Below are 27,121 nucleotides of genomic sequence, written 5' to 3'. Positions count from 1 at the left end.
CACACAACTCTATACAATATAGGTATAATTCTCTGAAGATGAGAAACGTGTATTCACTTTACTTTGGCTGATTCTTTATGTAAAATTATTTCCTCTCTGTGCTTACATAGCACTTAGAACAATCGAATATAATTAGGTGTGCATGTGTCTGCTTCATAAGCTCCCTTAGGCAGAGTATAAACTTTCATTTGCAGGGCTGCCCTGTGGTTGGCAAAATGCTGAATATACAATTCAACAGATTCAACAAAATTATATCTATTTTTATATTAAAGCTTAAAAAAATTTTTTTTAAATTTAAATGTTTGTTTATTTTTGAGACAGAGAGACAGAACCTGAGTGGGAGAGGAACAGAAAGAGAGGAAGACTCAGAATCTAAAGCAGCCTCCAGGCTCTGAGCTGTCAGCACAGAGCCTAATGTGGGACACACTCACAAACTATGAGCTCTAGACCTGAACTGAAGTCAGACGTTTAACCAACTGAGCCACCCAGGCGTCCCTGGAAGCTATAAAATTTTTTTAAAACTGTTTTTAATGTTTTATTTATTTTTGAGAGAGAGAGAGAGAGCCAGTGTGAGCAGGAGAGGGTCAGAGAGAAAGGAAGACACAGAATCCGAAGATAGGCTCCAGGCTCTGAGCTAGCTGTCAGCACAGAGCCTGACGTGGGGCTCGAACCCACAAACTGTGAGATCATGACCTGAGCCGAAGATGGACACTCAACTGAGTGAGCCACCCAGGCACCTCAATAAGATTTTTAATAAATAAAAACTATTTTGCCCAGACGCTCTAGTTGATGAGGCCTGAATTCCATTTAGATTACTGTGATAGACACTAACACAAGCGTCAGGAGCCACCAGCTTGTAGTCTCTGACTTGATCTATAGAATAAACATTAAGAGGCAATCGCTGTATTCATGCCAAACAGCTATCTCATACTTTTAAAATTCATTAGCACTAGTATTACAAAGTACTACAATAAAGCGCTGTTACTTTAGGAAAGCTGGTTTCCATTGATCTTCCTTCTGAGGATGTCTCTATCTGAATGATTCTATTATAATCTCCCTCAGCATCTCTGCACACTCCCCTTTGTTCCTTCTTTATTCAATATGGATGGATAAACAGTCAGATACCGTAGCTATTCATTACCACTCTGCACGGAGTACTGCTTAAAAGCATGGATTCAGATGTCAACAAACCTTTCCAAAAATCCTACTTATGAACTATGTGGCCACCTTACTTAACCCCGCTAAGTTTCAACGCCTTCATCTGTGTAAGAATCTCACACAACTGTTGCAAAGACAAAATGAGATTATGAGTAGAAATACTTAGCACGTAGAATATACTCTATGAAAATGTTAGCTAGCTCTAGCATAAGCAAATTTAGTTCACTCTACTATGAACCTTTACCTGACAGACAAAAAAGTTGCTCTTATTCCAATGTTTCTATTTGTTAGAGAAATGATGTCTACATTCCTCGTTTCTAATTTCAAAAGTCGGTAAGTGCAAAAGCATTGTCTAAATGATTCTTGCTCTCGTGTACTCTTTCTCCTCCTTTCTCTCTCTATATATATAAAACACACTAAAAAAAGGTGACTGAACATTAGTTTTATCTAAACTGGTGGTGACTTCCATATTCTTATATTTGCTTATTTGTATTTTCTAAAGCAAATATGTACTTCTTTAAAATAAATTTTTAGGTAGATGAAACATTCGTAGGTGGAGTAGAGACAAGACATGTTTGGAAAATCCTAAAATGAACCTAGATCTCATGAACACTTGTGGACAAAAACTTTAAAAAATCATTCTTTTTTAAATTTCTTTTTATGTTTATTAAACATTTTTGAGAGAGAGAGGCAGAGCGTAAGTGGGAGAGAGGCAGAGGAGAGAGAGGGAGACACAGAATCTGAAGCAGGCTCCAGGCTCCGGCTGCCAGCACAGAGCCCAACATGGGTCTTACACTCATGAACTGTGAGACCATGACCTGAACTGAAGTCAGATGCTTAACCAACTGTGCTACCCAGGCGCCCCTCGAAAGTCATTCTTAACAAAATGCTACATTTGAGGTTTTCAAACTGATGTTTTAATATAAAATATTACAACGGAGGCTCCTAGATGACTCAAGTCAGTTAGGTGTTCAACTCCTGATTTCAGCTAAAGTCATTCTCTCTCTGTTCATGGGTTCAAGCCCCACATTGGGCTCTGCACTGACAGTGCAAAGCCTGCCTGGGATTCTCTGTCCCTCAAAATAAATAATAAACTTTAAAAATGTATATATCAAAAATTACAATATATTATTTTAATAAGAAGATCCAGCTTGACAGACCTGCAGCAGTTAGTTTGTATTGCTAAGGTTTCCAGTAAAAATGCAAGGAGAGGGTCTTCATGCTTTCTGTCTGGTCTGGTTGTAACAGCCACAATTGAATGAGGGAACACAGGAATTACAAAAACATGGAGGGAAGGAGATAATTCTTGCAACTCAGAAATAACCTTGTAACCAGCAAATTCACTCCAAAAAAGGAATTAAAAATTTGAGTTAACATGACAAGTGTTAGAAAATCATTTCCCTTATATTCTTTCCTTCTGGTTGATTCCACATTAAAAGCTTAATTTAAACTGAATAAATTAAAAGCAAGCCAATGGGAAGGGAGGATAAGAGAAGACCCTCATCTCACATCTGCCTTGAGTCCTGTCACTAACAATCTGTGTCCCCGCAGCACACTGGACCCCAGGAAGCCTCTTAGCCCAGAGGATCATGAAAGATCACAATCAATTCACTTTAATAAAAACTTTCTATGTTGTATGTTCTGTGTTGTACAAGATAGAAAAGGCAGGAAAAATCCAATCACAAATATGATCTGGCTGCACATACACACTGCTTACCAATGTCTACAGCTGAACTGACAAACGACCACAGGGTGAGGCTTCTCTGTTTTTCGTTGCTGCTCTACCGATATTCCTCCTAAACTGTGTGCTTGACTAAAGATGATCTCCCCAGATATAGGCAAACTATTTTCACATGAGCAGCCTTGAGCCCCAGGTGGGAATGCCAAATGTATTTGAAAGACAGGACTCCTATTCTCAAAAAATTCAGAATATAAAAGGATTCCAAAAATTTGCATATAAACTATAGCACATGGCATAATATGGTAAATTACATAAATTTATTAAATTAAAGATGAAGAGAAAATATCATGCTCAGATAAAGGATAGGAAGGAGAATAATAGGAAAAAGTTTTCTTTTAAAATGAACACAGAGAAAGACCATGAAACATGATTGAAGAAAGAGACAAGAGTATGCTGTGCAATGAGTAGCATGCCCGGAATGAACAGCATAATGGAAAATAAAAATTCAAAGACAAAATTAGTGACATCTTAAAAAAGGGCCTAGAAGGCCAAGATGAAGACTTCATGCTTCATTTAGTAGTTAAGGGAGCCATGAAATGCAAATGATATAAAGATACATTTTTAAAAGATTCAATTAATAGCAGTTTTTATTAAGCAAATCAGATCTGTATTTCCCATCTTTTATATATCTCAGAAAGAAAGAACACAGAAACCATGTTAGAAAAGCCCCTACTTGATTCTACTATACCCATACCCAAAATGGGGGTACAACAGGAGTGATATATGAAAACTCAAGAATATGAACAATGGAGAAAACCGTCAAATAGTAATGTAGGTCCAGCTGAGCCTGAATAGCATGAATTATAGATTTAATGAGCATGGTCTTGATAGTTTCTCCATCAGTACTTGCCAATCCAAATTCAATAGTACAACAGTGAAATATTACAGAAATATTGTGGAAAACAAAACAAAACACAAAGGAGATACTCATACCCACCTGCAAACCAAAGGGTATCTGGGATGGCCGTCGTGACAGAGAGCACCCAACAAAACCCAACAAAACCCAACAAAAACCCAACAAAACCCAACAAAAACCCAACAAAACCCAACAAAAACCCAACAAAAACCAACAAAACCCAACAAAACCCAACAAAAACCCAACAAAACCCAACAAAAACCCAACAAAACCCAACAAAACCCAACAAAACCCAACAAAAACCCAACAAAACCCAACAAAACCCAACAAAACCCAACACACAGACAAAGGCTGGAGAAATGTTATGCATAGGACTTACTAAGTTAAGTTTCTTAAAATCAAGAAAAGAGAAATCAATGACTTCTAATTTTTTTTGGCTGGTGCAACTGGGTTACTAGTGGAGCCACTCATTAAGATGGGTTACAACTTTGTGGAAAAGTTAGAGAGGGAATCAACCATCCTAATTTTACATGCCTTACATTTAACAATAAGGTTACACACAAAATCTTTATTTCTGACACAGAAAAATGATTATGACCATACAATATGGAAAATGGACTCTGGAGTCCTCTACCTAGGTTTGGGTCTCAGTTCAACCACGCGAGTAGTTAGGTGAACTTTGGCAGGTTACTCATCTGGTCTGAATTTCCCCTCTGCCACATGAGCAGGACAGTAGTAACATCTATCTGAAGGAGTGCTGTGAAGACCGGTTACTTACTACATAGAAGTTGCTTAGAAGCCTGCCTGGAATGTAACTGTTATAAGAGTGTGTGTCATTATTTAATATTACATTAAAAAAACCATAAATTACAAAACCATGTATATGATTCCTAAATACACATATAAGACACTCCTACATTACACAAATCTTTAGAAGAAATAGAAGTGAGAAAGGTACACGTCAAAATAACAAAAGTAGTTATTTCTCATTGGTGGGACAATCAGTGATTTTAAAAAGCATAATGCTGGCTTACTTTCTTATTCTACTAGAAATACACTTGTCATACAAATAACTTTGATTTTTAAGGAAGAATAATCGACATTGATGCAACTCTTATAACTAAATAGGGAAAGGTTTTAACATTTCTAGAATGAAAACAATTACAATAAAATGTAAATATCCACTGAAAATAATTTGGCCCTAGTTTTGTAATCAGTTCCCAACAGGCTAATTACCTTTATGTTTGAAAATGAAATAAAGAGAAGACATGATAAAAGGAGATTCTAAGCAATTTAGACCTTTGCGAACAAGAATGTATTCATATATTAGTTTGTGTCGTTTTAAATAAAACCACAGGAAAAATTTAATGAACACTTTTCTTAAGAAAACTGAGTAGGCAACATCACAAAACTAACTAAAGATATGTCCCAAGCTCCAAAATTAGAAGATACAACTTCAAAAGCAAAAATGCTAGGGGCGCCTGGGTCAGATGGCCAAGTTCAGCTCAGGTCATGACGTCACAGTTCTTGGGTCCAAATCCCACATCAGGCTCTGTGCTGACATCTTGGGAGCCTGAAGCCTGGTTTGGATTCTGTGTCTCCCTGTCTCTGCCCCTCCCCCACTTATACGCTGTCTCTCTCTCTCAAAAATAAGTAAACATTAAAAAAAATTTTTTTGTAATGCTAAACATATTTCCCCTATTTAACACAAAAACTTTTTATACATCTCCCCAAAAAGAGTCATAATTAGGTAATTCCTAAGATATATGCATTACATTTAAGAAGGTTAACTTAGACCTCTCTTTTTAGAAACTAGACCACAATTTCTTTTGACACTATAATAGTGGCCAGCTCAAAATAAAAGCTCCATGAACGCAGGTGCCTTGTCTGAGTAGTTCACCTGTACAATGTATTCCCAATGCTTATAATGGTACCTGACATTAAATAAACACTTACTAATCAATTAACAAAGGAATACTGAAGAACAATGTATGTTCTATGACCAGAGATGAAGACTAAATATCCACCATAAGAAGACATGTGCCAGGCTAGAATTCATACCTTTCTTTTTCAGAGAAAAGTAGATTATGTCCTACCTCACCATAAACAAATAAGCATGCATATCTGTTCAAAGAGGTAATTTCACTGAAAAGTCCATCCAACATACATACACATACTGTTATGAGATGAACTGTGTGTTGCCTCCCCCCATCCCCCATATTTTGAGACCCTAACCTCTAGTACCTCAGCATGTGACTGTATTTGGAGACAGGGCCTATAAAGAGGTGAGTTAACACAAGGCCATTAGGGTGGGTCCTAATCCAATCTGACTGGTGTCCTTCTAAGAAGAGGCAATGAGGACACAGAGGGACACAAAGAGGCACATGCAAGCACAGAGGAAAGATGATGTGAGGACACCACAGGAAGGTGGCCATCCACAAGCCAAGGAGAGACGCCTCAGGAGAAACCAAACCTGCCAACACCTTGAGGATGAACTTGTAGCTTCCAGAACTGTGAGAAAATAAATTTTTGTTGGTTACGCCACAGTAGATGTTATTTTGTTATGGTGGCTCCAGCGAACCACCATACATAAATACATATAAAATTTACAGCAAGACTTCTGATTATTCATTTAAAATTAAAGCATTTAGGGGCACCTGGGTGGCTCAGTCAGTTGAGCATCCGACTTTGGCTCACGTCATGATCTCACAGTTCATGAGTTTGAACACCGTGTGGGACTTTGCACTGATAGCACAGAGCCTGCTTCGGATTCTCTCTCTATCTCTCTTTCTCTCTGCCCCCACTGCCCCCCCCACACACACATACTAGCTCATGCATGCTCTCTCTCCCTCCCTCCAACATTAAAAAATATTTTTAAAAAATTAAAACATTTAAAGTCATAAATCCTTAGAAACTGACAAAAGTGACAACAGACAGTATTTACTTAATACTTACAATGTGTCAGATCCCTGGTAAGAACTACATATGTACAGCCTAATTTAGTCCTCACAAAAAATCTTATAAGTTCTACTATTAGTGCTACTCTGAGATAAGGAAATTAAAGCTTTGATGACAGGAAGTCTTTATATGATAGAACAGAAACAAAAGTAGGTGACTCTGACTATTCTTCCAAAGTATAACTCTTAATCAATATACTATACAGAATATTATTATTTCCCATAAAAATGAGATGTGATAATAGATACAGAGTAGAATCTAAAATCAATAGTGGTATCAGATAAAATGACCCATGTCACAGACTTTTCATGATATAAAAACATAAATCTGTAGAGGAAAAAAGACAATAAGCTAAACAAATTTTGCCCATTGAGAATTATAGAACTTTTCAATCCATAAATAAATGCCTTTTTCAGGTGAAGAAATCTATGCTCAAATAAATTAAATGACTTAGAACTTCCTCTTTATTTTTTTTTTTTTAAGTTTATTTTGAGAGAAAGAGTGTGCGTGAGCAGAGGGGGAGTGGGGGGAGGGAAAGAGAGAATCGAAAACAGGTTCCACACTGTCAGCCTGGAGCCTGATGCAGGGTTCAAACTCACAAACCATGAGATCATGACTTGGGCCAAAACCAAGAGTCAAGACACTTAACCGACTGACCCACCCAGACGCCCCACACTTTCTTGACTCATGACATTCTTACACGCTGTTCCCTCTGTACCGACTCTCTCCCCCGTCCCTCTTCTTCATGTGGCTAACTCCTTGACATCTTAACTCAAATGTCATTTTCTCAGTGAGGTCTTTCCTAACAACTCCATCTGAATTAAGCACATCCCTCCATTATTCTCTCATAACACCCAGATCTTTTTCTTCATAGTATTTATCATAATTTGAAAATACTTTACTTGTTTAAAGTAAAATTCTTTATCTCCTCCTCAAAAGTACCACTTTCACAAAGATCGAGGCTATGTTATTGCATCTTTAGAGGCTAGCAAAGCTCCTGAAACAAAACAGATCTTGATTAAATATTTCACTGATGAACGGACAGGTGAACCATTTAAAGTGTGACAATTAACTGCTAACATTAAGTACTATAGCACTTACTATATTCTAAGAGCTGTTCCAAATTTAATTACATTTAATTCTTCCAGTAACGCTATGGGGTGTAAGTGTTACTTCATTTCGCAGGTAAGAAAATGAGGTAGAGAGTGACTGAGTAACTTGTCTGCACGGACAGTCAGTGAGCAGTTTGATTCTAGCTCTTAAATACGATGGTAAGGCGGCTGTGACACACTAAAATTACTTTTACAACGAGAATTTTCTTTGTAGAAACTGACTAATGGGCCCTCTGTGGTAACAGATTTTTAAATTAACCCCAAAAAAGTATTTCAGAAGACATATGCACCTCCTATTGTAAAACTTTCTTCGGATGACTAGAAAAACAATCATAAAGATGTGCCAAATGTGGAATACTGCCTACATAGCTGTCAGACTAATTTCTCTAATACATGTAAATCAACTTTAAAAGACAATGGAAGAAGCGCTTGGACTTTTTCATTTTGAATCTCATCCTTCTTTTGAAGACTCCCTGCCAAAGGTAACAGAATGAAGAGCTAAAGCCAAAACAAACACGCTCCAAGTTCTTAGGTCAGGTCATCAGATTAATGGAATGTTAAAATGTTTTTCATTTTTAAAAACATGTGAATTTGTTTCATAGAAAATAAAATTTAGAATGGAAAATTAACAACAAAAATAAAAGCCTTTTCTTTTCCTTTCCGGAACGTACTGAATTTGAATTTTCAAACTAAACTCATACAGAACAATGACTACCCTGCCACAAAAACATGACAAGTCAAAATCTGTCATATTTCCTTTCAAAAACAGCTCCAAATTCTAGTCTCTCTTATCTACACTGAATCCTGATTAGGAAAAAACAACGTATTTATTTCAAATACTTGTAGTATGAATCTATATATCAAATAGGCAATAATTGTAATAGTGGTTAACACTTAGGGAACACTACAGGGTTTTTTTTTTTTTTAGTGTTTATTTTTGAGAGAGAGAGATAGAATGTGAGTGGGGGAGGGGCAGAGAGAGCCAAAGACAGAATCTGAAGCAGACTCCAGGCTCTGAACTGTCAGCACAGAGCCCAACACAGGCTCAAACTCACAAGTGGTGAGTGTCAGAACCAAAGTCTGACACTTAACCAACTGAACCACTCAGGCACCCCAGGCTTATTGACTTTTAATTCACTTAATCCCCTATAACAAATCCATATATAGGTATTGTCATCTGTATTCTATAGTTTGGAACTACGAGAGACTGAGAAACTTATCTATCTATACTCAGTATGATCTTTGAGTTAAGCCATGGCAGAGATAGGATTCAACTACTTTATATTTTCCCCTATCTTACAGGACCTTTCATAACTCAACTACCATGTAATCTAATCTCTGACCCACCCCCTCCAAGAGTATTGTCCTAGTAAAAGGTTCACCACTTTCACAGACTCCAAACAAAACAAAAACCACATTACTTTTCAAGAGAGCCCACTCCTCAAATCTACTCCAAATTAACTTCTCAGTTCCTTCAAGCACACCTCAGATGGCACCATTTCAAGTCCCTGATCATTCCATCCCTTGAGTACCCTCTACCAACATGCCTTTTAAAACCTGGGAACAGTGCACAGTGAATGAGTGTTCCATTATGGCCCGATCATCTCAAAACAGTGTATCAAAGCAATCCAAACTTCCTTTACTATTTTGGACAGCCACGTCACCAATGACTCTTGCCTAGTTTACATTCAAGGAAAACTGTTCTTTAATTCATAATTACTGTTGAGGAATTTATTTCTTGAGTTCTTCACATCTAAGTACAATTTTTATTCGGGTTAAATTTCACTTCTACTGGCCAAAGACCTTCCCAACTGATGATTTCTGGATTTTGGCTTATCATCTGAAATCATCCTCATATTTCAGTTTTAACTCATTTGCAAAATTATTCACCATGTCACTACTGCCTCCATATAATAAATGCCTCATTAATAAAATGGTGAGGAGAAGAGAGAATTCTGAATCCTGTCCCTGGGCGTCTGTCCAAGGTACAATTCATGCCTTCTCGGCCTTCTTAGAATTCAACTATTAAATTAGTTATAAAAGATGCCCATCCATAGCTTATCCACTGACATTCCTCCATATCCTCAAGGATAACAGACTTTTTCAGTATCTTATTGACATATGTCACACCTATTATACGACCCTGATCTACAAGCTCAATAAACCTATCAAAAAAAGAAGGAATAAAAGAGAAGCAAAAGATAAAAGTTAGCCACTCATGACTTGCTCCTAAAGAAACTATGTTGACACACAGTGGTCAGTGCTTTTCTCATGCTCCATCAAAAAACAGAACACTACTGAGCAAAAATCAGAATCTGACCCCACATCTTAATCAAAGACAATAATTCGTATTGTTTCATATTCAAGTGATAAAAACAGGAAGATTATTACAGTTCCTCATTAATATAAGTGACATATTTATTATAAACATAATATTTCCAGTTGGTACCACTTTCATCTGCAAAGATAAGTTTCCTATGTACTTTCAGTTATTATAATGTCTTTGTTGGGTTTCTCACATTATCTAAATGAAATCTGTTAATTAAGCAGAATGTTAATCTGTTAATTAAGCAGAAATGTTATTAATCTGAACTTATTAAATAAAAACACAGTAGTTCTTGTGGAATATTAACTGCTACAAAGGCCATGTGTAAAAGCAGGCTGGCCTCATTCTAAATCTCAGTGTGTCAGAGCTGGAAGAGACTTGGTGTTTAGTTCACAGTCACCTCCTTTTACAGACGAAGACACTGAGGGTTCTCTGAGATGGAACGATTTGATCGAGCTCACAAAAGTAACTCAGGCTTGGCTTCACATAAACGTAAGATCTACTCGGGGGCTACTGGTCATATTCACAAAACCCTGTCTTCAAAAACAAAATAAAAGAACAAAACGAGTACTTTCTTACCAGCTGCACTTCACCAAAAGCACCTCTCCCAATCACTTTCACAACATCATAGTCTTCTGCCTTCACCTGTAGACCTCTGATTTTTTTCACAATTTTCTCATCTGCAATAAAAGTATTATATTTATAAACATGTTTTAAAATAGTCACCATATTTGTAAACAAATTTTCATTTCAAGAAACTGGAATTCGTTTTTAGCTAAATGTCAGTTTTCCAAGATTGCTGTTTAAATATCTAAGATACAGATTAGCTTCACATAAAAGAACCAAAACTCTACGGTCTATTAACACATAGAAAACAAACAGTGCTGACTGCCAAAAATAAGAGTTAAGCTATTCTGTTGCTTGACAGGATGACAGCTGAACAGGGAGGATCCACGCAGTCCTAGGAATGCGTTCTGAGTCACAGCAGAGAGCTGCTATGAAATTACTTGCAAGGCCAATCTTAATAACAGATTTTAGTAGTCTACTTCTTTGGGAAGTAGTAATCACATACTGTAGATACAGTATCTAAAGACGTTTAATCATGAAAACAGCCCAATCTCTTAACAATTCCAACTTAAAAAGCTTACTATGTTGATATAAATTGTATATTTTATCATTTTGAGAATTTATTCTTAGAATTCAACCTCATTTACACCTTCACTCCAACATCAATACTGGCAACTATTAAGTTACTGCATATATAACAAAAATTGTTATCACATTATCTTTCATTACCTAGATTGAAATGTCTACATTCATACAAACATACAGTTCATTAAGTCTCCTATGTAAATCTAAGCCTTAAAATTGTTAATATTAATTTAAAAGTTCTTTTTGAACTGCCATAAATAACCTGTGCTGAACTCATTCATCTTAATAATTTATATAAAATCTTGAACTTTACCTACTTTAACATACTACAACTAGATCTGCAGTTTTGCTTTAAAAATAAAGAATGCTGGTATTTAAATGAATCAACTAGCAAACTAAATAATTTACAGACTAATATTAATCAAACATAAATCTCCTATCAAAAGTATAGTTATAGAATCAAAAAAAAAGTATAGTTATAGAATCAAATATGAAGGTTACTCACATCTATTTAAGAAATTATCTATATTCTTGTTTTTCCTCAAAGCAGGAAAATCCAAATCAAGGACCAAGGAATTTAAGCCATCCTGTTTAACAAAAAATTAAAAAAAGGAAAAAGAAAGTTGTTACAATTTCTAAATATTAAAAAAAGTCTTTAAATTTTATGTTGTTTTTGCTAAATAAATATCAATCTACTTTGAAATGAAATTGCCCAGTGGTTCCATATCCAACAATTTTAACTTGTTTCCTAACTTCTGCCAGAGAATATTATGAATGATTGTATCATGTGTTATTACTTTGTTATATTAGCCAGTAGAAAAATATCACTTTAAAATATGCATCCACTATTATTTTTGCTAGTCAGATGTCTTCCTTACTGCCTTTAAATGCCCAGTAAAATTTCACTAAGCTTTTGACTTTAAGAAATGCACACAGGGCACCTGGGTGGCTTAGTAGGTTGAGCACCTGATACTTGATTTTGGGTCAGGTCATGATCCCAGAGTCGTGGGACTGAGCCTCATGTTGGGCTCTGTGCTGAGCATGGAGCCTGCTAAAAATTTTCTCTCTCTCTTTCCCCCCATTCATACTCTAAATTAAGAAAGAAAGAAAAAAGAAATACAGACTAAAAAAATTAAGAAAGGAATCCCATTTACAACTGCATCCAAAAAAATAAAATAACTCGAAATAAAATTAATCAAGGAGGTAAAAGACTTGCACACTGGAAACTGTAAGATATTCACGAAAGAAACTGAAGACATAAATAAGTGCAAAGATATTCCCTATTTATGGATTAGAAGAGTTAACATTATTAAAATGTCCATACTACCCAAGCAATCTACAGATTCAATGCAATACTCATCAAAATTCTAGTGGCATAATTCACAGAACTGTAACAAGTAACTAACTTTGCATGGAACCACAAAAGGCAACAAACAGTTAAAGCAATCTTGAGAAAGAAGAACAAAGCTGGAGGTATCGCTCCCAGATTTCAAACTGTACTACAAAGCTGTAAAAATAAAAACAGTATGGTATTGGCACAAAATCAGACACACACATCAATAAAAAAGAATGTCCAGAAGTAAACCAACACATATATGGACAATTAATCTTAGACAAAGGAAGAACATATGACGGAGAAAGGACAGGCTCTTTAATAAATGGTGTTGGGAAAACTGGATGGCAACATAAAGAATGAAACTAGACCACCGTCGTACACCACACACAGGAATTAACCTGAAATGCATTAAAAACTTCTACATCAAACCAAAAAGCTTCTGCACAGCAAAGAAATCCTACTGAATGGGAGAAGATATCTGCAAACCATATATCTAATAAGGGGTTAATATTGAAAATATATAAAGAAATCATACAACTCAACAACAATAAAAACCCAAAAACTTGATTTAAAAAATGGGCAGAGGATCTGAAGAGAAATTTCTCCAAAGACATACAGATAGTACATGAAAAGATGTTCCACATCACTAATAATTAGGGAAATGCAAATCAAACCAACGAGATTTCACCTAAACATACTAGAATTACCAAAGAAAAGAAATAACAAATGTTGGAGAGGATGTGGAGAAAAGGGAACCCTTGCACACTGTTGATGGGATTGTAAATTGATGCAGCCACTATGGAAAACAGTATGGAGATTCTTCAAAAAATTATGAATAGAACAACAACATGAGACAGATACTCCACTTCTAGGTATTGATCTGAAGAATATGAAAACACCAATTTGAAAAAATATACGCAACCCTAAGCTCACTGCAGCATTATTTGCAATAGCCAAGATATGGAAACAACCTAAGTGCTCCTCAATAGATGAATGGATAAAGAAGATAGTGTATGTACAATGGAATACTACTCAGTCATAAAAATGAATGGAATTTTACCATTTGCAACAATATGGATGGACTTCGAGGATATTATGCCAAGTGAAATAAGTCAGAGAAAGACAAATACCTTATGATTTCACTCATATGTGGAATCTAAAAAACCCAAATGAACAACATAAAACAAAAACAAACTCATAGATACAAAGAAGGGAAGGAGGTGGGGGAGTAAGTAAAATGGGTAAAGGGAGTCAATTGTATGGTGATGGATGAAAACAAGGCTTGTGGTGGTGATACCTTGTAGTGTATGCTAGATGTCAATTATAAAGCTGCACACCTGAAATTTATACCATAAAAAAAAAGAAATACAACCAGACTAAGGAAGTTCCCATCCACTTAACAAGCACTGATTTTTTTTTCTTTTGCCTAATGCATACAAAGAACAGAAAAATCCAAAGATATATATGACAATAACTATCCTTATGCTTAGGGAACTCCGTCTCAAAAGTAAATCCCCGCCCCCCACCAAAAAAGTAAACTTCTCCTAAAAACATAAACATAAGATAACACATTGTTCAGATTTCTTTACAAGTTTTCTATATTTTCTACACTTTTTACAATAAGCATACATTAAATTTATAATCAAACTAAGAAAAAGTACAAACATATAACTTGAGGGTAAAAATCTAATAAGAAACAAAGTCTGTAATTACTCAAAGGCTATGCCTGTGAAGGTAACAATATTTCTGAAACACTACCGCATATACTGTCTCATCCCCAATAACTCTGAGAGCATGAAGAAATACTCTTCATTTTAAAAAATAAGGCTTAGATACTAAGTGACTTTGATTTGTCCACGTTCATGCTATTAGGAAATGACATAGCAAATACTACCTAAAACTTAAAGGCCCAATATATTTAACTTATCCCTTTAGTCTCAATTACCAGGCTTACATCAATAAGAGCTTGGAAGAATAAAGAAGGAGCTTAAATACTGGAGGATTGACAAACATAAAACAGCAATTAAAAAGCCTTTTAGGAATCTGAGTATGGTAGAAAATGTGGGGAAAATTAGAAAGGCAATGTGAATTTTTAATTTACTAATTACAGAGAAACTGTAATACTATGTTTACCATTTAGTTATGCTTCATATTTTTAATTTTCATTCTTCAAAAATTTTGTCCACATTTTATGAAAATATTCTTTAAGAACAAAAAGGGCAGAGGTGTTAAGAGTAAACCACACAATTTTTTTAATCAAAATTAAAATTCCTTATAGCCCAATGATATCATTAATGCAGACACATAAAAACAAACTTAATTCTCCTGAACTGAAAGAAAAAAATACATTAAAAATAATAAATCTTCAACTTCCAGTGAAGTTGAGATTATTAAATCCACACTCTGAGATCCCACACATAACACTGACAACGTCCCTCTCCAGGACAGATGAACTTGCTTCTCAAGGATTCCAGCATTTTAGCATACTCAGCTATTCTTAACCACCAAATTACTGCTATAGATCTTTTTGGTATAATTTTGCTATTATTAAATAGCAATAAACTTACTGGTGTAAAATGTAAAATTTGAATCACTCATATTGTTTAAGTATACCCATAATTAATGACTTTAAATCAAAGAAAGGTGCGTTTATTTGGAAAGCCTTCTTCTATACCTCCATAACCTCTACAAGAAGAAAAAATTTTAATTGACAAGGCAAAAGCTTCTACTAAAGAATAAATCTCTTCTGCTAGTTCCAAGACTTTTCAAACAAATGAAATATGAACACCTCATACAGATATGATAAAAGCAACTGCATTAAAATCTCCATCTACACGTAATGATGAAAAAAGAAATCCTTGGGGGGGGGAGGGGGGGAAACTACAGTTTGACATGACAAAAGGATTAAATCCCTGCTTATCTTATATCCTCCCTACAAGTTATCACAAGAAGATGGGATCATGTAAAGATTAAATAGTCAAGAAGAAAATGTGGAAATAATGTATAAATTTTTCCCATAATATATCCCACCAGTGCAGCGTCAGAGAGCTTTGTCAGCAGTTCTAACATTAGAGCAGCTGTCCAGCTCCTCAGTAATACTATTTTAGTTTTTTTAAACCATTTTTTAAGATCAAATAATACCTCACCTATGCAGTTTTATTTTTATATAGTATTTATTTTTGAATACTAGACTATTTTAATCTGTTAATTACTTATATTTAAAGAAAATGTACAGGATAATATATATTTATAAATTTACATTTATACTTGAGGTTTTATATTTATAAAAACAGTCACATTTGAAATGTATTCTATTTAGTATCTCTTATTAAGAAACAAATTATGAATCATTTCCAGTGTATGAAATTAGAACTGAGATCCAATGGCTGGGTTAGCTCGGGACTTCACTGAAAGACTGTGTCTATGATCTTCCTTGTTATGTCCTTTCGTAGAAACCCCAGGCAGCAGATTTTTTTTTCAGTCTCTGTGACTTCAACTGATTCCCTTTGTAGAAAGTGATACTAAGCTGAGATAAAGAAATTTTAAAAAGAATAAAACTTAAAGAAAAGCCTACTACCAAAACTCCAAAGCAATGAACAAAACTAACACTATTTGTCCTTTTCATTACTTCCAAGTGCATAGAAATGACAGGATAATATTTAAAAGATTTTTTAAGGGGCACCTGGGTGGCTCAGTCGGTTGGATGTCCGGCTTCAGCTCAGGTCATGATCTCGCAGTTCGTGGGTTGGAGCCTGTCTTCAAAGCCTGTGTCTCCTTCTCTCTCTGACCCTCCCCTGCTCATGCTCGCTCGCTCGCTCTCTCTCTCTCTCTCTCTCTCTTTCAAAAATAAATAAAACATTTAAAAAGTTTTTTTAATAAAAAATTTTTTTAAAAGTTCTCTTAAAGAACATTTAAAAGTGCTAAAACAAAACAACAACAACAAAAACACCACTGCCACAAAATATTCAAGGGCCAAAAAGAAAAATGCCAAATAATGAACAGGAACTAAAGGCACAAAGATACACAAGATGTAAGGGCAGGGAGCAGTAAAATCAATGGTGGAGAATTAAAAGGGCCTAGATGTGGTAAAGAATCAAAACCAGACTGAATCTCAGCCCCTGAAAGAGACTGAAAGAAGTCTTACTGTCCAAGTTTTATACAAAACTGCATAACTAAGTAAGTCATACATAGCTTTTAATCAAGTCCTAAGCTAATCTCCGCAAACATGCCCAGTTACTAAATCCCCACATCTCTAATATTACTGGCTGAGAAAACACGAATCTCCTCCAATACCAGACTGTGGTTATCTATGTATGAAAAGTTAGCATCAGAGGAAGGCAGAGAACAGTGTATTATACTAGTGCCTTCCTGAATAAATAGGTACAAGCCAACACCCAATTTTTCCCATTGTAATTATCATGGTGGAAAATATATATGTAATGGCTTATTTTCCTAACTTTTCCTGAATGCACAGCCTTTTAAATTTTAAATATCAAGAAAGAATGAAGTGCTGGACTTGATTTCACTTTCACTATAATTTGCCCCTAAATATCTGTTTTAAAATATCCAAATAAATGGGGCGTCTGGATGGTTCAGTCACTTAAGTGTCTGACTTCAGTACAGGTCATGATCCCGTGGTTTGTGAGTTCAAGCTCTGCATTGGGCTCTCTGCTGTCACAGAGCCCTATCTCAGATCCTCTGTCCCCCTCTCTCTGTGCCCCTCCCCTACTTGTGCTCTCTTTCTTTCTCAAAATAAATAAACTTTAAAATAAAATAAAGTAAAATAAAATGCATTCCTCCCCTCTACTCCCCAAAAAGGAAAAAGTTTGGAAAGACTTCACCAACTGGGAATGTCTGAAGTGATAAGCAAAATGAAGGAGACACTCACTATTCTAGGAATTTCACTTGTGAAATGCAGCACAAAACATGCTTCAGCTGAAAACTGTATGAACTTATGAGTTGAGTTGTCAACATATGCATAGTATTTAAAGACATAAAACTGAGTAAGATCACTAGAGGAGTGTAGACAAACAAAACAGGACCAAGGGACTAAGTCCTGGGATATACCCATATTAAGAGACTGAGAAGAAGGGACTAAGATGGAACTGATAAAGAAAGAAGAAAATCAAGACTTGTGTAATCTTGGAAGCCAGGTACAATGTAGCAAGAACGAGAGAGTGATGCATACATAGTCAATGTGACTGGTTTCAAATATAGTTATTTAAGGCTGTGAATTTAGCAATGTGGAGGTCATCAGTGACTTTCACAAGAGCTATTTTCACTATAAATTTGTTATTTCCAAATCACCATTCACTACCTCCTTAGTACTTGTTTTACTAGGATTGTTATACTTTTATATAAAAAACAAAAAAAACCCTCCTTTAAGACATTATTTTGGGTTCATACTCACAGATCTTAAATAATACCTAGCATTCCAACTTGGTCATAAATTATATAACAGGTCAATACAGTATTTATTATTAATAAAAGGAACTGTTCTTGACTTGTTTGTGCCATGTACTATGCAATGCATCTTACATTCAGTCAACATTTTAATCCTCATAACAAAATATAAGCTAGGTACTACAATTATACCCGCATCAGTAGGCATAGAAACTGAAGTTTATAAGGTAGGTTATAAAACTTGTCCAAGTCAACAGTTTATAAGTGATAGTATTAGAATTTTATGATACATTTCAGTTATATTTCAAACATTACTGAACTTAAAGTTAATAAAGTTATTCCCCTAATAGAACACTGAATAACACACGTTTTAAAGTTAAAACAACAAACGAATAGGAAACATATTTCTGTGTATCTGCTTTACAGATAAGTAACCAGGAAATGTTATTTAAATGAACTATTAATACAGTTCCTCCTTCTGTTACCACAACTCCAAATACAAATACAAAACTAAAAATTGTGGGACCAAAGAAATCCAACTTAGCAAATAAAATATATATTTTTAGGCCACCCAAATGCACATGGAGAAACTTCTGAATCTTAACTATACTACATATTCTTTTTACAGTATACCCTTTATTTCACCAAGAAAAATCTAAGTCATATTAATAGATCTGTTATCATTTATTAGTATCAGATGACTAAAATCCTTAATGCATATTTTATAATTTTTAGTCTAAGATCTACCAGTCAAATTAAACAAACTAAATGTATCCTGTCACCTAATAAAAAAGAATCTTTAAAGAAAAAAAGCTACTGAGGAAAATAAGAAATAAGAGTATTAGGTAAAAGTGTCTCACACATTGTTTACATCCTATAAATTATCTCGACTATAAAAACTTGACAAAAATAAAAGATGTTTAAAAAATTTAAAAAAAAAACTTGAGTAGCTAACTTAATGAAACATAAGACCAATTTTCCTTTTGCTTATATAAATCTTCAACTACTTATAGCAATAGTATAATGAGTTCTTAAAACTCCGTACTGCCTTAAAACAATATATATGGTACATTAATGAAGTAATATGCTTCTAACAGAGTAACACTCATATTTACAACACTTAAAGATGAGAAATTATGGGGCGCCTGGGTGGCTCAGTCAGTTAAGTGCCCGACTTCCACTCAGGTCCTGATCTCGCAGTTTTTGAGTTCAAGTCCCACAACAGGCTCTGTGCTGACAGCTTAGAGCCTGGAGCTTGCTTCAGATTCTTTCTCTCTGCCTTTCTCCTGCTCGTGCTCTCTCTCTCTATCAAAAACAATAAACATTAGGGGCACCTGGGTGGCTCAGTCGGCTAAGCTTCCGATTTCGGCTCAGGTCAGATCTGAAGTTCATGGGTTCGAGCCCCGTGTCAGGTTCTGTGCTGACAGCTCAGAGCCTGGAGCCTGCTTCTGGTTCTGTGTCTCCTTCTCTCTCTGCCCCTCCCCCTCTCATGCTCTGTCTCTCTCTGTATCAAAAATAAATAAAACCATTAAAAATATTTTAAAAAATAATAATAAACATTAAAAAAAAGATGAGTAATTATACCAAAAATGAACTTAAAATCTGAACTATAAATTATAGGGGAAGGGGAAACTCCTTGAACAAAGAATACAATTCCCATTGATTTTAAGGCTTTTTTTTTTTTTTTAATTTGAGAAAGAGAGAAAGCACAAGCTAGGGTGAGAGGGGTAGAATCCTAAGCAGGCTCCATGCTCAGCACAGAGCCCAGTGCCAGGCATGATCCCACAACCCTGGGATCATGACTAGAGCAGAAATCAAAAATGGACATGCAACTGACTGAGCTACCCAGGCACCCAAATCTTAGGCCTTTCTAAAGCCTCTACTTGAACAGTCCCCTGATTTCTAGCACCCTTTTTGCCTCACACACCAATGTGGCTAGGCACAGCATTCTTCCGGTTCCTGACTTTATTTAAAGTTTTGATGTTTATATTTTATCTTTTTTTTTTTTACATTTTTTAAATACTATGATAAAATATTATCTGTCTCGATCATCATCAGTTTTGGGCACCCCCTTAAGTTCTGTGCCCATGGCAAGTGCCTCACAGGCCTCAGCTTGGCCTCAGTCCTGGTGCTAAGAGACTGAAATCTCAATGAGACACTCACTCATAAACTACTTCACTACTTCATGTTTTATTTTTTTTTAATGTGCAAAGAATCACATAATTGATTTGATCAATGTTTTAGGAAAAGAATTAATCAAAATATTAAGTGCAGAATTGATAGTGAGAGTGCCCGTGTGTTGATGATAATAAAGCGGCCACTATACACAAACAGCCTGCAGAGCAGACACTGTGTCGAACACTTTCTATAACATCACTGCATGGAATTTACTAAGTTTTCCAAGTAGACTGGCGAAGTAGGTGTTATTAACACCATTTTTTTAACTGAAGAAATTAAGCTTAGAGAACTTCTCATTATCGCAGTTAGAAAATAGCAGGGTTACGATTGGGCTCAATGCTCCTTCAATTAATTACTGTTTTTTTTTAAGGTTATTTATTTTGAGAGAGGGAGAGGGAGAGGAAGAGGGAGGGAGGTATATTAAGAGTGGAAGCGGATGGGGGCGCCTGGGTGGCTCAGTCAGTTAAGTCTCCGACTTCAGCTCAGGTCATGATCTCGTAGTGCTGAGTTTCGAGCCCCACATCTGGCTCTGTGCTGACACCTCAGAGCCTATAACCTTCAGATTCTGTGTTTCTGTCTCTCTCTCTGCCCCTGCCTCACTTGCACTCTGTCTCTCTCTCTCAAAATAAATAAACATTAAAAAAAATTTTTTTTTAATGGGAGCAGATGAGGGGCAGAGAAAGAGGGAAAGAGAGAATCCCAAGCAGGCTCTGTGCTGTCAGCAAGGAGCCAACACTGGGCTAGATCTCACAAACTATGAGATCATGTGAGCCCAAATCAAGAGTCAGCTGTTTAATTGACTGAGCTACCCAAGAGTCCCAGTAATTATTAGTATTTTTAGCATTTTAACTAGGTGCTAAATGTTTCTTCAAGAAATATTAAATCAATAGGAAGATGTGAATCAAAGTATTGTTCATAATGTAGTAGACTGTTCAGAAACACATGAATAAAATTAAGATCAAATTGTATTTATATTAGTTACTTTGGTTTATAAATCAAAATTGTGTATCTTTTGATCTAAAAACAAAGTTTTCCTCCTCAAGGAATACATAATATTTTACTACTCCCTATAGAATAAAACAAAAAATTAGTTATTTTCCTCATTATAAAATAACAGAATAGTGGGGCACCTGGGTGGCTCAATCTGTTAAGCAGCCAACTTTGGCTCAGGTCATGATCTCTTGGTTCGTGAGTTCAAGTCCGGGTACAGCTCTGTGTTGAGCGCTCAGAGCTTGGAGCCTGCTTCAGATTCTGTCTCCCTCTCTCTCTGCCTCTCCCCCACGCTTGCTCTGTCTCTCTCTCTCTCTCTGTCTCTCTCAACAATAAACATTTAAAAAAATCTTTTTAATTATCAGAATAGTTAATACATCATCTGACTGAATTCTAGTCCTAATTTAACACTGGTACTGGAGTTGAAAAGCTACTAGCAGATAAAATTTAAGTTGCTATTCTAATACTGACTGTAGATAAATCAAACTTAAAAAATATTTTTACATTTTTAAACTCACAAAATTAAGTACCATACACAGACTTTGGACACATTCCCCTAAAAAAACCCATCCATTCAAGGTAACAAATAATATACAAAGGAAATACGAATACCAATAATAATATTATTAATAATAATAGAAATATTGGAGATAATGGCCAATAACACAAAGCAACATTTATTATATCTGTGGATGTATGTACAAAGAGAGTAAGAGTCAGGTCACTCTAACAATTGAGTCACTCTAGCATTTTTCAAGGTTTGTTTACTAGTGGTTTTCTTACTAGCAGGTAAAACAACTGGAGTCACATTTTCACTCAAAGACCAAGAACAATCCTCTAAATCTCTGTTTCCAGTCAATTGTTTAGTTAATTATACGAACAGAACCATCTCTTTTATTTTATATCTAGAAGGTCTGCCCATATAATTTCCACCCACCAAGAACCTAAATATAGAAGATCATTTCCACAAGTTGTGAAGTTAAAATTTCAGCTTCATCTCCAAACAGACCCTCTCCATATGATCGATTATTCACTCAATAAATGTTAGTTATTTTTATTTCCAGTATTTTGGATACCACACAAATAGATATTTTGCATTTAGGAATTACATTCAAGAGATGTAGGGTTAAGAGCGTTTTTATATTTGACTTTAACATCTAAACCTATCAGCACATCTTTGATACTAAGAGATGGAACCAAAAACAGTTCCATTACTGGGGTGCCTGGGCGGCTCAGTCGGTGAAGCATCCAGCTTCCGTTCAAGTCATGATCTCTCAGTTCGTGAGTTCGAACCCTTTTTCAGGCTCTGTGCTGACAGCTCAAAGCCTGGATGGAGCCTGCTTCACATTCTGTGTCTCCCTCTGTCTCTGTTCCTCTCTCGTCCATTCTCTCTCTCTTCTCTGCCTCTCAAAAATAAATTTTAAAAAACATTCAAAAAAAGTTACATTACTAACTTAATGTGTTCCATAAAGAAAACTATTTCACTTCTTTAAATTTCATTCTTTTATTTAAAAAAATTTTTTTAATGTTTTGTTTATTTTTGAGAAAGAAAGACAGCGTGAGCAGGGGAGGGTCAGAGAGAAGGGGAGACACAGAATCTGAAGCAGGCTCCAGGCTCTGAGCTAGCTGTCAGCACAGAGACCGACGTGGGGCTCAAACACACAAAACGTGAGACCATGACCTGAGCTGAAGCGGGACGCTTAAATGACTAAGCCACCCACGCGCCCCAAATTTCATTTTCAACATATGTATAATACATCTAAATCACAGGGCTGGTCTGATATCTAATCATGTATTGTTTATGAAGCCAAATGAAACAAAAGTTAAATCTGAAAACTACTAGTCACTATATCTATTTTTTATTATGAATGTACTTATATTATAATCTACTTAACAAACTTTTTATTCCTAAATAGTTTTCAATCTTATTTCAACTTTTATACACTTTGAAATTTTATTTCAGCCAATTAAAATCTAGGAACGATGAACTACAACACATAAGTGTCAGGAGCAATATTATTTACGATAGCAAGAAATTCAAAGCAACCTAAAAATTTGGGGAAGAAAAACTAAGATTTTCCTAAGCCTTGTTAGAGCTATATGTGATGGTTATAAAAGTTATATAAAAACAAAATATTAATGCTAAAAGAAAGCACAGAAAATAATGAATGTATGATAATTCTGCTTAAGGGAGTATGCATATGAAAAACTTTGAATGGAAATGCTACAAAGTAAATATAGAAATGTGATATGATCATGGAGTTACGTGGTTTTATTCTTTTCTTCCCCCTAAATTCTAACATTCTTTTTGTGGTACATTTTGTAACTGATAATATAGTACAAAATCTAAATATTCGCTAAGTGTTCAAGATATGAAGTACTAGAGAACACACTTTAACAAATTTAGACTTCAAGAAAGTTACTCATTTATTATCTCTAGCTCTCTGTATCTCTACTGAAACATATCCTATTTTAAATTCTAAAACTTTTCACTGTTCTGCCTCCTACAAATCATATGTTCTTTTTCTCCCTGAGAGCTCTCTGGAATTCAAATAAATGTTGCTTCTACCCAAAACTTGAATTGGGATTTTTATAGTGATTAACAGATTAATTTGGGAAGACTGGAATTCCCATCCAAAAAGCAAGGTAGGTTGCTCCATCAATTTAAATTCTTGATTTCCTACAATAAAGTATTACTTATACATGTTCTATATATTTCTTGCTTAGCCTCCTGCTGAGTATTTTACAATTTTGTGGCTATTATCACATTTAACTAGTTTTACCAAGTGAAGGACACTGAGCTCCTTGGAGAACAAAATTTTTTTTAATTTTTTAAAATGTTTATTCATTTTTGAGAGACAGACAGAGAGTAAGGAGGGGCAGAGAGAGAGGGAGACAGAGGATCCGAAGCAGGCTCCAGGCTCTGAGCTAGAACTCATGAACCACAAGATCTTGACCCAAGCCAAAGTCAGATACTTAACATAAAAACAATCACTGGAAATAGGACAGTAACACATCATTATTCCGACAGATATAACATCCTTAGTATTCCAGTCAAATATCAAGCAAATCTAAATAATAAACTTCTGGGGCACCTGGGGGGCTCAGCTGGTTAAGCGTCTGACTTCAACTGAGGTCATGATCTCATGGTTCATGGGTTCGAGCCCAGTGTCGGGCTCTGTGCTGATAGCTCAGAGCCTGGAGCCTGCTTCAGATTCTGTGTCCCCCTCTCTCTCCGCCCCTCCCCTACTCATGCTCTGTTTCTGTCTCAATAATAAACAAACATTATAAAAAATTTTAAATAATTAATTTCTGAAGGCACAACCAAGTTTACAAACCAAGTTCTCATGAAAATCAGAGGGCAAAAATATATACCCACTAATCACATTAAGACATCAATGTACACTGAGTGCCAACTTTGTGCCAAGGAAGTCACTTTCTCATTTAATTCCCATAAAAAACCCACTGTGTAAAGGAATGTGGATAATGAAGAAATGTTTTTGGACAGAGCCATTTAGGTACATAACAAAAGTAGAAGTTCTCACCAGAAGCAGCTATTTCTACTATCCATATAACTACTACTAGAAACCAGTGAAAAGAACACTTCAGCAAAAAAAGTTGGTGTTTGTTTTTAAAGTATACACCCTTTCTTCCTTCTAATCATATATGTAGCTCTGCAGACTCAGTGGCCCTCGTACTTTTACTGATAAAATATTCTTCTCAACAGAAACTCTAGAAGGCATATATTTCACCCTCACCTAGGAAGCAATGTTTCTTGTATACATCTGAGGGGATTTTTTTTTTTTTAGTAACACTTTAACAATTAGGGGGAAAAAAGTTAAACCTTTTAAATTAAGTACCTGTCCCATCTCTCTCTCTTGGGCAGAGAAAAGGTCTCATTGCTAAAACAATCTGAAAACAACATTGGCAAATCTAGAGTTTATAAACCATCTTTTTATTCATCACTCCTCTACATATTGCTCAATTTCTGGCAATAATAGCACCTCAAGTACAAATAAGAATTTCTTGTAAATTTAGGTACACATTAGTAACCCTGGTTAAAAAAACATTACCTAAAAACACTGAACCTAAATCCTCCTTAACTAGAACTCACAAATCACCATAATTTTTCCTATACTCATAATAAAGCCCTTTGCTTTTGCATGTGTGCAAAAAAAAAATTTTTTTTTCCTATACTCAAAGGGAAAAGGTAATAATACACACATCTGGAATTAATTTTACAAATCAACTTCTATGGCTGATAATTCTATCTACTGTCTATACTAGGACCTAGTACCATATTTCCAGGTATCCACCAGATAGCCAAAAGACCTCAGAAATCTCCCAGGTTTTAGGTGTATGTACTCAGTTGGAGTATATAAGATGATCCACTAAGGTGCAAGAAGAATATTACAATTTTGCTCATTTAACCTTAAAAATTTGTAAGTTTAATATAGGAGTTTCCAGTAACATCTCACTCTTGTTAGCTCTCACTGAAGTGTGACACCCTACAGTCTGTATGTATCTTACCTTATCATGGGTAAATATGACCTACTAAATTCTTTTCAATTCGCCAGTAGAAAGATTTCCAAGAAGATTTAAGACAATCCATTTTGGGGTATAAACACATGCCGCTTACCAGACTGCATAACTTAAATATGTATAATTTATTATCAACTATACTTCAATAAAACTACCTGAAAATGAATATGATATATATATTCACAGATTTAAGATAATACTAAAATGCAAATTGTACAAATAGAAAATGGCACTGTTAACCCTTAATCTGCTCCTTTTATAAGCTCTGATGGCCTAAATCTTAAGGCTAAAAACAATGGCAAGCGAATCATATCACCCCCCCCAAAATTAAAAATTACCTGAAGCCTAATGAATTGCATTCATAACCATTAATAATGTATAATAGTTCCACTATAATCTGAACTTCCATAACAATTACATCATATGCAAATAGATGGAAGGGAATGATTAGAATATTAAAATACAAGATTTTTTCCCAGAATGTTAGTTGGGTTTTTTTTAATTTTTTTAAAATGTTTACTTTTGGAGACAAAGAGACAAAGTAAGCAGGGGAGGGGCAGAGACAGAGGGAGACACAGAATCTGAAGCAGGCCCCAGGCTCTGAGCCTGCAGCACAGAGCCCCAGGCGGGGCTTGAACCCACAAAGCACAGGATCATGACCTGAGCCAAAGTTGGACACTTAAATGACTGAGCACCCAGGTGCCTGTTAATGTTTGTTTTTTTTTTTTAAGAATTCTTAAAATTATTTATTTATTTATTTATTTATTTGAGAGACAGAGAGAGACAGTGAGAGCAGGGGAGGGTCCGAGGGAGAGGGAGACACAGAATCTGAAGCAGGTTCTAGGCTCTGAGCCACCGAGGCGCCCCACCCCCATTACTGTTTTTAAATGATGCGAAGCCTTCTCAAATTAAAAAGAAAGTCTTTGAAATATAAGACATTAGGGGAAAAAGCCAAAATTCATGCCAAAATGCTTTCCTAAAATATAAATAGTAGCTTCAAAGACCCCTCTACTGCTGAGGATATTAAGCTATCAAGGGAGTCACAAGTTCAGATGAAAAAGATGAGATGACATTTTTCCTTTGCTAAAAAACAAACAAACAAACAAACAAAATGGTAAAGGAGGCAGCTATGGAAGTAAAAACCTTCGTGGTCCTAAATCTCAAAGAAAACAGCAGAAGCCTCAGGATTTAAGGGTGCAGAAGGAAGTTCAAATGTCTGTGATGCTGTGTTGATATTTTTATCTGAATTGTTAGTGCTTTTGTTAGTGTTCTGGTTGCAAGCTGTATATAGGTTTTACACAGTCTGATCCTATCCTATTTTTTCTCCTAAACCTTGTTAGTTATGGAACATGATTTTTCCAGAACACAA

At 35.5% G+C, this 27,121-nt stretch overlaps 1 protein-coding gene across 3 annotated transcripts in view; it reads right to left on the bottom strand.

The window, feature by feature from the left end:
• ROCK2 (Rho associated coiled-coil containing protein kinase 2) overlaps positions 1 to 27,121 on the bottom strand; it is a 133,776-nt gene that overhangs the window by 63,501 nt on the left and 43,154 nt on the right. For 2 of the 3 annotated variants that reach the window (XM_029938291.1, XM_029938290.1), the window contains exons 2-3: positions 11,809 to 11,890; positions 10,731 to 10,831 (exon numbers count right to left, since the gene is read on the bottom strand). In XM_029938291.1, coding sequence (XP_029794151.1) covers positions 10,731 to 10,831; positions 11,809 to 11,890 — 183 coding nt within the window. Of the gene's footprint in view, positions 1 to 7,615; positions 7,711 to 10,730; positions 10,832 to 11,808; positions 11,891 to 27,121 lie in introns of those variants that run through there. The other variant, XM_029938292.1, reaches the window with a different exon arrangement.

This window comes from Suricata suricatta, chromosome 4 (genome assembly GCF_006229205.1).
Source record: "Suricata suricatta isolate VVHF042 chromosome 4, meerkat_22Aug2017_6uvM2_HiC, whole genome shotgun sequence".
NCBI lineage: Eukaryota > Metazoa > Chordata > Mammalia > Carnivora > Herpestidae > Suricata > Suricata suricatta.
This window is presented reverse-complemented; position numbering and strand designations above follow the sequence as displayed.